Below are 12,691 nucleotides of genomic sequence, written 5' to 3' on the forward strand. Positions count from 1 at the left end.
CACAGGTACTATTTAACCAGCAACAAAGATACCTTATTGAGAATGAGCGAATTTTGTATGCAAGGACTGATGATTTATTAGGAGATAACATATGATGGTTGTTTTGTATGAGCTATTCTTAACTAAGCACATATCTGGGTAGAAGACTTTCAGATATTATAGCCAGAAATAGCAGCTAGGACTGTTCATTTCCCCAATGTGCTTTTGCTCTCACAACTCTAGACTGGAGTGCATCTCTGGGAAACTTAGATTTTGTCTCTGTCTGCCACTATCTATGGAGAATAAACTTGGTTGAGGTTCTGGGTCTTTCATTCTGGGCCTGTTTCTTCATCAGTAAAACAAGGGACTAAGCTTGACAATTTCTTTCTCCAACATTCTTAGTTTCTCATGATAGAAGGAATTATTTGATTGGAATATGAATGGCACAAATGTAAATAGAAAACTTCATTTTGAATCAGAATGCCTTTGTAGTGTTAGTCCTGCGGTTGATATCAGTTGTGGAATAAATCTTGATTATTTTCTCTTCCTGACCTTGAAATTAATTAAATAGCCTTCTAGACACATGTGTTTGTCTTACACTGAGCTTTTTATAATGGTTGCTTTTTATTGGTTCTTGTTGGAGAAAAGAAGACCTTATCTCTATTGCTCAGGCCTGTAACCACTTCTGAAAGGCAGACAAAGAAGGGCATTGTTAACTGTTGGCAGTGTTGGGTTGGCAGGCATTGTTTACTGTGAATACCAAAGTCTGATTAACATAAGTGTTGTATTACAGATCCTGCCAGCCTGGATTAAGGTAAAATGAAATTAATCACAGCATTTAATATTATAGGCTGCTTCTGATTTGCAGATAACCCGCATCTGGCTATAAACATGAAACTTCCAACTGGGAAGACATTTTCATTTAGAGATAATATTTTAAACAGTGGTTACATTCTCAGAATAGAAAGGCCTATTTAACACACCATGTACCTAAAGTATGATGCTAATGATATTACTGAACATAGTCATTTTAAATTAGATTATTTATAACTGCATTTCTATGGGGAGAGTAGTGGTTTACAGACCTAGAATATTTGCTTTACAAACACATTTTGACTTCTTAATATTTGCCAGGGTTTATACTGAACTCCAGGAACACAGGGATTAATAAAATACAGCTCCTTCCCTCAATGGGTGCATTGTGGGGTAGATTTAATAAGCAGATAATCTTAAAATAGCAAGTTTTTGAAAGAAATTATGGGACTGGGGGTATAGCTCAGTGGTAGGCTGCTTTCCTAGCATTTGCAAGGCCCTGGATTTGATTCCTAACATTGTAAAAAAAAAAAAATTATGAGGTACAAGAATCTCTATGCATAAGTTACTGAGTGTACAGATCATCCAACCAGTTGGAGCGAACGCTTTTTTGGAGGACTCATACTGAGGATGTTTTGAAACTAATAAGGCGAAAAGGATGGGTCAGAAAGTATTCCAGGCAGAGGAGACAGCATGAGTAATAAAGTAATAATGACATATGGAAAGAAACTATAAGCTACTGGGACAAAACAAGTAGTAAAAGAAAAGACGAGAGAGAAGTAGAGACATTATGGTGGACTTTAACTGTTCTGTTTAGAAGCATGGATTTTTCTGAGCTGGTCAGGTTCTTAAGAGAAACCACTCAGACAGTTATGGAAAGTTGACTTAAAGACACAGGGTGATACTAGGTTTATCAGGCTACTGTAGTCAGTTTGTTGATGAATCATGAAGACCTATGGCAGAAGTGGTCAGAATAAAGAAGGAAGGTAGAAGGTAGGATCTAAGGTAGATCTGAGAATTAATTAGATTCAAGGTATGAAGGACAGGGTGGAGTTCAGACTTCTGCTTTTGTTGACTGGGAAAGGAGTACTAGGAAAGGCAGGAGAAAGTAAAAATTTAGCTTGGACAAGTTGAGTTTGTGATAATTGTGAAGATGGCCAACATACAGTTGACATATCTGTTAAGATGTATGCAAGCTAAGAAACCTAAAAGTCTAGATTTGGAGTCATTAGCATATAGGTGATATTTTTAAACCCTAGAACAAACTAAAATCAGAATTTCAAAAAAAGAAAAAAAGCCCAAAAAACAAACCAGGAATGTTTGACACATTTTGGGGTGTCCATTTGTTCCCTGACACTTCTTTTAAAGTGGGTAAGTGTCCTGTCAAAGGGTACACCATAGCTGGATGGACTATGAGTGCTAACTGTTAACAATTTAGTTCATTCATTTATTTGTTCTCTCATTTAATGAATGTTTATTAAATGTTTAGTTTGTGGCAAGATTTCATCAGACAGAACTATCTGCTCTCCAGGAAACTACAACACAATGATCAGGTTCTCTGTATTTTATAGTTTTCTACTGTCCAATTAATGAGGTGTTTTTAGGGGTAAATGGCTATGATAGACTAATGCTATCAGCAAATGAAAGCATAGTTCTTACTGTTAGGTAGTGGTTTGGTCTGTTTGCTATAATACAAAATCTTACTTGTTCAGGGTGAACAATGAAGAGTAAGTAGTGTATGGAAAGGAACATGAACTAAAGGTTTTCTCCTGGGAATGTACTTCTGTATCAAGTACAAGGGGCATTGTGCCATCACTATATTTAAAAGTGTAGTTGTAGCCACTAATATCAGGTCTGTACCATTCATTGTTTCAGAAACTAGTCCAATTGATATTCTGACTACTTTTGTTCCTGTAAGTCAGGATTGTAGATGGTTGTGTTTGTGTTTTTCTGTCTTTTTCGACTGGTGTTGATAAAAGTCATATGTGAGTTTCTTATTTTTGTTCCAAATGTGCTAGTGTGGGGAGTGCGATGCAAATGTAGTAGAATGATTGTGTATCTTTGAGGCTGTTATATTTATGTGCCAGTTAACTGAAATAAATTTAACCCATGAAAAAATTGATCCTATAAAAGGAAAAAGCAAGTCTGGAGTAAAAGCGTCATGAATATAAATTCAAGAATTAACTAAATTCTGCAAAAATATTTCAGGAATAGCTTCTGAGTAATAGTATTATTTATCACATTATTTCCTTGACTTTTGCCTTTCAATATGTAATTTTGCCCTTAAAATATAATTTAACTAAAATGAACTTGGTAGCATTGATTGGTCCATCTTATTTTATTGCTGATAACTTAAATGTGAAGCATCCAACTCCTGCTATTTCTACTGTTTCTATGGTAACTGAAGTGTGCAAACCCAGCAGTATCACTTTCTTTCACAGCTGGCATTTTGTGTTCACAGTAAGAAGAGGAGTTTTAGTAAAGCATAGTCTGTGTTAATTCAGATGTAACTAGGTCAGAACAATTTTGGTATCCTTTCTCCATCCTTTCAGGGTTGTGCGTGGGTATGAGTGTGTGTGTGTGAATTGCAGTTTCCTTTTTTTTTAAAGCATATATTTTCACTAAAATTAATTATCCTAAAGTCAGTCTTTTGAAAATTAAGCATATCATGTACAAATACAATTCAATATAGAATTTTGAGGATGTGATAAGAGTTGCTTTAAGACTTGCCCTGTCTCCCTGTAGACCCTTGATTATGTCCATTAAGAAAAATGAGATGATTGCTATGAAAATGCACTGAAAACCTAAACATATTTTAATAGTGACCACAGAGTGTACTTTGTTGTTATCATTGTCGTTTTGAAACATAAGTATCTTAGGACCTCATGATTTATTTACTTCTTCTTAAGGGGATGGATAATCCCAGATAAGGGATCAGATTTACACAAGCAACTCCATTGACTATAATCCCAGCTAATCAGGAGGCAGATAAAAGGGTGGTGGTTAAGGCAAGTTGGAACAAAAAGTTATCTAGACCCTCTTTCAATAAACAAGCCAGGTGTGGCAGGGTAGAGCTGTAATCCCAGCTATTTGGGAGACAGAGGTAGGAGGATCACAATTTAAGACTGACTGAGCAAAAGTGCAAAACCCTACCTAAAAACAAACTTGGGTTGTTGCTGAAGTGGTAAAGTGCTTACCTAGCAAGTGTGAGGCCCTGAATTCAAACCCCAGTACCACAAAATTAATAAATAAATAAATAAAAGCAGCTTCCTTGTGCAGTTCTAGGTCTTAACTTGGCTACAGAAACCCTTTGCTGTTGATATGGCCCAAAGGCTTCCATGCCACTGCCTGTGCACTTCTCTTAGACTCTTCATGAAGACTGCTCACCTACAGCTTCCATAGGCTTCAAGAGTGTTATCTAAAAGATATTCTTCACCACCTGCAATGCTAGCTAGATCCCCCTTCTCTCTCTTTGTATTTTTTTCCTTTCCTTTTATTTTATCATTTTTACATTTACTTACATGCGTATACATTGTTTGTTCCACCTCCCCCCATCCCCCAAGCTTCTCATTCTAGTGCCCATATTCTGTATTTCAACATAGATTGACTGTAAAAACTTCTAACAAGGTTAGCTTCCTGTACTTCTTGCATTCAGCAGTTCATAATCTATGTTTATTTCTTATATGAAGCAGTTTTGCTCCCATATGTCATATTTTATTGTTAATATCTTACTATCTTTATTTTGAAAGTATTTAAAAAACTCAAAACTTAGGAATTACAAATGCTATAGCAAATGGTATGCATGATGGTTTATTTGGTAATCTCAGAGTTAAAAAAAAATTATGTTCTCCAGAGATTGCATTTTCACTAAGGCCTTTAAAAATTATGCTGTCAACCTGCCTTTGCCTTCTTTCTGCTTATTTGGGCTGTATTTACTAGGTCTGGCTTCTGTAAATGCACAGAAATTATTTTTACTGAGTCACCATTGGCCTTCTAATTGTCCATTTTGGTTGCAGCTTCTGAGCTTTCATTTGTTGCACCTAATAACCACTTCTTTTCCCCTCCCCTCTTTTTTTTTTTTTTTTAAATACAGGGTCTCACTGTGTAGCCCAGGCTTGGCCTCAAACTCTCTATCCTCCTGTTTCTGCCTCTGGAGTACTGGGATTACAGACACATACTACCACGTCCAGTTTTCTTAACTTTGATGTTCTTTCATAGGTTTTCTTCAAATTTTTTCCTGTCTTAACTTTCCTTTATTCCCTTCAGCATTATTTATTTTACTATGTTTTAAAATACTTTTCACATAGTAAATATAATACTGAAATGTTCAAAATCAAACATTATAGAAATACTTAACATAGTAGAAAATGATAGTGTCTCCATATCTTGCCAGAATCTCTCTCCTTATCTCCCTCTCCTGCTCTCCCTCTCTTTCTTTCTTTCTCTTTCTTTTTCTCTTTCTCTTTCTCTTTCTCTTTCTCTCTTCCTTCTCCTCACTCCATCCACCTACCCTACCCACCTATTTATATTTTACAACTGTTTAAAAGAAACGAATAACATAATAAAATGATGCTAATTCTCATCATGTAAAACCTAAAGTTCTTCCAAGTTCCTGTGTGACTTTATGATTGACAGCATCTCCCAACCTTGGCCTTACCTCTCTACTGCTTTTCCTGCTACTCATTCTTATTTTACATTGACTCAAGCCATATTTTCTGTGTGTGTGTGTGTGTCTTTCTGTGAGTGTTCATGAAAGAAAATTTGGAATATTTATGTCTGTTACAAAGCATAAGTTACTGTGAATTGTCAATAACTTGTCACTTAATAACTGATGGTCTTACCAATATTTATTATATTTTTCCCCTAACCCATTCGCTTGCCTTCTCCCAAGAGGAAACAAATACCTTGGATTTTGAATCAGTTATTATCTTCTACTTAAAAATAGGCTTCTCTCATTTGTATGTATTCTTAACTAGTATATTTAGCTCTGCTTGGTTTTAGGCTTTATGAATATGGCATTCTGTTGCATGGTCTTCTAAAACTTGATTTCTTTTCACTCAACATAATACTTCCAAAAATTGAACATGCTTTTACATTTACTTGGAGTTCAGTGGTTTTTCACTGCTGTTTTAAAATTCATTGTGTGACTCTGCCACAGTTTTTAAATTGGAAACGGTGCAGTTATGAACATTCTCTGGTATATCTAAAAATAGAATTACAGAATCAAAAGATATGCATTTATTCACTTTTTAACTAATCTAGTAGGGTAAATGTTAGCTCACTGTGATCTTATTTTGCATTTCCCTTGTTATTGCTTTGGTTGAACATCTTTTCATATGATTATTGGTTAAATATATTTCTCTTTTAGTTAACTGGACATTTTGCCCATTTTTCGATTTGGTTGTTTTTCATTTGGCTTGTAGGAATTCTTTAATCTGGGTACTAAATCTTTGTTTTTTTTAATGTGTTGCAAGTACTTCTGCCAGATTGTGCCTCAATTTAAAATTTTCTTTCTTGTTTTGTTTTGAGATAGTGTCTCACATTGTAGCCCAAGTTTGTTTCAAACTGTCTTCCTGCCTTTGCCTTTAAAATATTTATTCCTAGGTATTTTATATTTTGTTAGGCAGGCACTCTACCACTTGAGCCACCCCACCAGACCTAGAAGAGTTAGCGTTGAAAAATTCTTTTTCATTGCTCTTTTTAAAGTGCTATATGGAAGTATGTTGACCTTTTCATGTTACTCAATTAGCCAGACATCTTGCTGACCTCTCTTAGTACTGCTACTAATTTATCTATAAATACTTGGGTTGTCTAATGAGATAAGTATATCATCTGTAAATGACAAAATTATTGTTCTGTAGGCCTGGGATTGCAGTTCATGTTGACTTTAGAAGTAGTGATAGTGGGCATCTTTGTATTATTGCTGATTTTAAAGGGAATGCTTTCAAAAGTATTTCCTTCTTAGTTTTGGTATATAACCTTTATCAAACCAAGGAAGTTTTTTTCTAGTCTGACTTGCTGAGAATTTTTATCATGAATAAATGTTAAATATTAAATTTTGTCAACTGCAGCCGGGTATCACATGCCTATAATCCTAGCACTCAGGAGGCTGAAACAGCCTGGCTGCATATTGAGAACCTGTTGTGAAAAACCAAAAAAAAAAAAAAAAAAAAAAAAAAAAACAAACCAGCTGAGTTTTCAGCAGCTGATTATCAAAATGATGATATTATTATCTTTTTTTGGTCTGTTAATATGGTGATGGACTTGCACAAATTTTCTCATGTTAGGCCATCTTGGATTTGGTTTACTAATATTTTGTTTAATATTTTAACATCCAGGTTGGCTTGGACTTTTCCTTTTTCATGCTCTATCTAGTTTTGTTATCAAGATTAAACTGGCCTAACATATGTTTGGAGCATTCTCTCTTCTACTCTCTGAAAAAAAAAAAAATTTTTTTTTTTTTTTAACGGTACTGAGGTTTCAACTGAGGGCCTCACACTTGCTAGGCAGGAACTCCAGCTCTTTTTCTACTTTAGTTGTTTTTTTGGATAGGGTCTCTGTCCTAGCTATGCCTCCTGCACACCTGGGCTCACAGGTGTGAGCAAACTTGACTGGCTTATTGTTTGAGATGAATGTCTTAATAAGTTTTTGCCCTGGCTGGCCTTGCACCACGATCCTTACAATCCCCACCTCCTTTTGGAGTAGCTGGGATTATAGGTGTGAGCCACCATGCCTGTCCTCTAAATACCGAAACAATGTATTTGTGGAAAATTTGGAGAATTTGACTCTAAGATTATCTGGGGTGATGTTTTCTCAATGGGAAGGTTTTTAACTTCAGTTTCAACTTTTGTAGCACTTCCTATTTTTTTTCACGCTTTCTGCATTGTTTTTAAATCAATTTGTAGATAACGTTTTCTTGACTTTGTCTACTTTGTATGCACTTTCAAATTAATAGATACAGTGTTTTTCGTAGGATTATTTTCTCTTTCTGTCCTCCACTGGATCTATAATTATGTTCCTTTTTTGTTTGTTGAAACCCAGTTTACCTATACCTCCTCTGTTCTTGCTCCAGGTGTCCCAGCGACTTCCCAAATCTCCTCTTTTAGTTTTATCTTTTTCCTTCTACTTTTTTGGGGGAGGAGGTTTATTTTGTTGAACTGCTTCTGTTTTTTCTTAAACTTTTTAACTTGGGCACATAATTCATTATTTCCAGCCTTTCTTTTTTCCTAACACAAATATGTAAGACTATAAATTTCTACTCTAAGTGCTATATTAGCTGTATTTCACAGGTTTTATTAGGTACTACTTTAAATATTTTAAAGTACTAAGTATTTTTAATTTCTTTATGGTTTCTCCTCTTCACAAGTGCTTTAGAAATATTTTTAAAAATTCCAAATCTGTGAAGCTTTATATTTATACTTTTGCAGCTGACTTTTAACTTAAACTGTATTGTAGTAAAAAAAAAATACAGTCCATTTGGTAACAGTTTTCTGGAAATTTTTTGAACCCTATTGATACATGGTCAACATTTGTAAATGTTTCATGTATGCCTGAGAAAATGTGTATTCTTTAATTACTGAGTAAAAAAGTTGTATACATGCCCCCTAGTTCATGCTTGTTCTATTCTTTGAATAGCTTACATTTTTACTGATTTTTTTTTGTCTGTTAGTCATATCAATAATTGAGAAAAGTGTGATATCATTGGTATTTTTCCTCCTTGGAGTTATATTGCACATATGTATTAAATACACATAATAAGTTTAGAATTATTGCCAATTCCTGGTAAATTGAATCTTGTATATTCCACTCAAATCCCTGGTGGTACTGGGTTTGAACTCCGGGCTTCACACTTGCTAGGCAGGTAGTCTATACTCTTACCACTTGAGCCATACCTTCAGTCCTTTTTTGCTTTAGTTTAGGTCACGAATTTTTGCCCAAGCCAGCCTCAGACTGTGATTCTCTCTCTGTATCCTTCTTTTTTAAGAAGTGGGAGAGTTTACTGAGATAGAAAAGTGGCAAAAAATAGAGCTCCCAGAGCTGGGAGGGGTCCCAAAAGAGAGTGTCCTGTCATTCTCTTACTGCCTCCCTTGTAGCTGGTACCATAGTCATGTGCCACCATGCCAGCTTATTTATTGAGATATACGGGACTTGCTAACTTTTTGCCCACCTGAGTGGCTGGGGTTATAGGTGTGCCTAGCCCCAAACCTTATATTATTATATAATGGCCATCTGTGGTCCTAATGATGTTTTTGTGTTCAAAGCTACTTTATGTGCCATTTCTGTGGTTGACTCAGCTTTCCTTCAGCAGTTTGCCTAGTGCATTTTTTAACTTCCTTTCCTTTTAGCTTTTATGAGCCTCACATTTAGATGGTCTCTTATTAGTGGCATATAAATGGAGTTTGGTTTTGATCCAATATGGAAATGTCTTTTAGCTGGAAAATTCATTGTTTTATTCCTCTGGCCAGCAATGGGAAATTTTTCTTCCAGAAAGAGTTTGCCTGTGCTTCAACTGTTAGCATCTAGGATCCGCCCCCTTGAGGATCTTGGTGATTGTAGTAGCAGGCTTATCTTCCTCACCTTACTGGCAGCCCAAGGTTCAGTGTTCCCGCTAAATTGCATGGTAAGCATCTGTTCTCAGTGCACTCTGCCTTTCCTTCACTCTCTAGCAAGAAGAACACATTATCGGAACCAGGGGTGAGGTTTTATACATATCCCTGACCCCTTCCAAGATGCTTTGAGAAATGTTTCTTAAGCATCATACAGTTGTTCTGTAAGGACAAGGGTCTCTTAGAGAAACCGGTCAGCTGTTATACCACAGATGGCAATATCCTTTTTTTTCCACAGTACTTATCAATATGTGTTACAGTATATAATTATTTATCATCTTTCTTTTCCCCCTAGAATGTAAATTTCACAAGGGCAAGAATTTTTCTTGTTTTTTTTCTCCTGCTATATTTCAGCATTGAAACATTGCCTGACATAGTATGTATGTGCTCCATCAATATTGACTGAATGAATGAAGTTGGAGAGGATGTTATTTAAAAAGGTACCAAATCTTGAACTTTTACCTTGCAGTGCTTTTATGGTCCTCTCTTACTATCACCACAAGATAGGTCATAGTTTTCTCTAGGCTATTATAGATCACTTCCAGCTGGTCTCTTTGACTCTACTTTGTGGTTCATTCATCTTTTCTAATCCATTGTTCATATTGCTACCAAGCTTTCTTCCTAAAGACAGACCTGATTACCTCATTTTCCTGTAGAATAGATTCCTTTTTATTTAATGTGGCATTTTATTTCTAACAGTTTTCCAGTCTTATTTCTGAACTAAGAATTCTGTGTGCTATTCACATCAAAATATTTATAGCTCTTCATGTGCCATCTCTGGGTTTTTATATGACCCTGTTTTTACCTGTAGGGTTCTGGGAGCCTGGAAAGTCATTCTTCTGTTTATGCTATCAAAATCTTAGTCATCTTTACTTAAAATCATTCAGTCATCTTCCTAAAGATTATTCTAATGTTCACTAAAAAGAATCATTTTGTTCCCAGAAATGCTTTTTTTACCCATTTCTTCCTCCTCCTCCTCCTCCTTCCCCCTCCTCCCCCCTCCTCCTCCCCTCCTCCTCCTCCTCCCCGCCTCCTCCTCCTCCCCTCCTCCTCCTCCTCTTCCTCCAGAAATGCTTTTTTTATCCATTTCTTCCTCGTCCTCCTCCTCGTCCTCCTCCCCTCCTCCTCCTCCTCCTCCTCCTTCCCCCCTCCTCCCCCCTCCTCCTCCTCCTCCTCCCCTCCTCCTCCTCCTCCCCTCCTCCTCCTCCTCCTCCTCCCCTCCTCCTCCCCTCCTCCTCCCCTCCTCCTCCTCCTCCTCCTCCTCCGCCTCCTCCTCCTTCTTCCCCTCCCCTTCTCCTCCTCCTCCTTTCTCTTTCTTTCTTCTTCTTCATTATTATTATTATTATTATTATTACTATTATTTGGCAGTACTGTGGACTAAACTCAGGGCCTCACACTTGCTAGGCAAGCTGTGCCTCCACTCCTGTTTTTGTTTTTCTGTTGTGTTGATACTTTTCATAAGCTTGTATTCTAAAAATGCTAATCTGTCAGTCTTTCCTTATTAGATGTAAACTCACTGAAGTCAAGGTCTTCATTTTCTCTCCCAAAGACTGCAGTAAAACATTTCATAATAGTGGATCTTTGATAAATAGTTGCCAAACTTGAATTTTTATTTATTTATTTATCTATTTTGACGGTACTGGGGTTTGAACTCAGGGCTACACCTTGAGCCATTCCACCAGCCCTTTTTGTGTGATGGTGTTTTTCAAGATAGGGTTTCATGAACTATTTGCCTGGGCTGGCTTCAAGCCATGATCCTCCTAATCTCTGCCTCCTGAGTAGCTAGGATTACAAGCATGAGTTACCAGTGCCTAGCCAAACTTGAATTTTGAGGGTTCATTTTTTTGTCTGATTCTATTTGACTCATTCTGCTATGGTGAGCTAATCCTGTCTCATGTTTTTATTATCACACTCTAGTGGCAAATAACCTTCAAATCCAGATCTTCCTATCCCTTCTCCCCTGGCTGTTACTCAAATTTACTGTCATCTCTATCCAAAACTACTACCTCCCATAGTTTTTCTGTTTCCATAAAAGGCACCATCATTCTTCTAGTCTCATAAACTCAAGGTCTTGGTGAAATTTATGATGGTACTGGGATTTAAACTCAGAGCCTCCTGCTTACTAGTCAGGAGCTATACCACCCCCCTTGGTGAAGTCTTTATCACTCTTCTTTCTTAATCTTTTGACTGCAATCAGTCACAAAATTTTTTTTCCTCTAAAATTTTTTTAGCTCTATACCTCTCTCTCAGTTCTCTTATCACCTCATGCCCAGTTCTTCTACTTTTCTCTCTCTTATAATCTCACTGCCTTTAGGATCAGATTGCTCTACTTCCGAGTAGCTAGCATTGTAGTCATGAACCACTGTGCCTGGCTGAACATTTCTTAATAACAAAATGTAGTAATCACTTCCTCCTTTGAACTGTTTTGTTTTACTGTTTATTGTTTTCACTGAAGTGTTTTTAAATATCAGAAAATTAGAAGGGTTCTTAAAAGTATTTCAGAAAACTGAAGACTTCAGGTGTCTCTATAACCCATATATAGCTTCTAACATTATACAAACTTCTATTTAGTGAGTAGCTGGAGGTTAGGAGCTTGGTTTACTATGTTTTTGTTTTACCGTTTAATGCTTAGTATGGTTCTTTGCTCCCCTAGGAGACACTGAAATATTTTCATTGATTTAATAAATGAATCCAGTAAGTTAAAAAACACATGAATTTTCTTTCCAAAGCATTTATAAAAACTTGCCTCTCCCCGCCTCTAAGCCTATTGCTATAGTTTTTAATTCCAAACGTCTACAGTTGAAGATGACTTAAAAGATGATAGGTACATTTACAGCCTACTCCTGTTCTTTATGTAACTCTGTATTAGCTTTCCCTTTTATTTTCCTACATCTTGAAATTATATTTGGAGTTTCTTACTTTTTCATGTACTGTAGCTGACATACAAATTTTAGTGGAGTCTGTTGAGCTAATGTTAATCATGTTTTCTGTGGTAGTTTAGAAATATTTAGTAAGGAATATTCCACTTGATTACTTAAGTGAAGGCAATTATGTTGTGGTTTGTGGCTTGAAATTTTTATGTAAAAATTTCACATAAACTCTTTGTTGTGGGAAGAAAGCAGTTCATAAAATTTGTGCAGGTTTTTAAATTATTCCTAGTTTTTTTCCATGGGGTGAATAGAAATGATAGCTTTAATTATTTGGTAACTAGTTGTATGATACAATTTTGAAAATAAGGTACGTTTCCATGGCAAGAATGTTTACATAAAATTTAGTGCTAATTTCATGTCAAA

At 36.1% G+C, this 12,691-nt stretch overlaps 1 protein-coding gene across 9 annotated transcripts in view; it reads left to right on the forward strand.

The window, feature by feature from the left end:
* Cdk19 (cyclin dependent kinase 19) overlaps window positions 1-12,691 on the forward strand; it is a 153,404-nt gene that overhangs the window by 102,881 nt on the left and 37,832 nt on the right. The window contains exon 1 of one of the 9 annotated variants that reach the window (XM_074076811.1): window positions 9,331-9,412. The exons of the other annotated variants lie outside the window; for them this stretch is intronic. Within the exon in view, the coding sequence (XP_073932912.1) occupies window positions 9,410-9,412 (3 nt within the window). The 5' untranslated portion in view covers window positions 9,331-9,409. Of the gene's footprint in view, window positions 1-9,330; window positions 9,413-12,691 lie in introns of those variants that run through there. 9 annotated transcript variants of the gene reach the window in all.

The sequence above is a fragment of the Castor canadensis genome, chromosome 1, assembly GCF_047511655.1.
Source record: "Castor canadensis chromosome 1, mCasCan1.hap1v2, whole genome shotgun sequence".
Taxonomy (NCBI): Eukaryota; Metazoa; Chordata; class Mammalia; order Rodentia; family Castoridae; genus Castor; species Castor canadensis.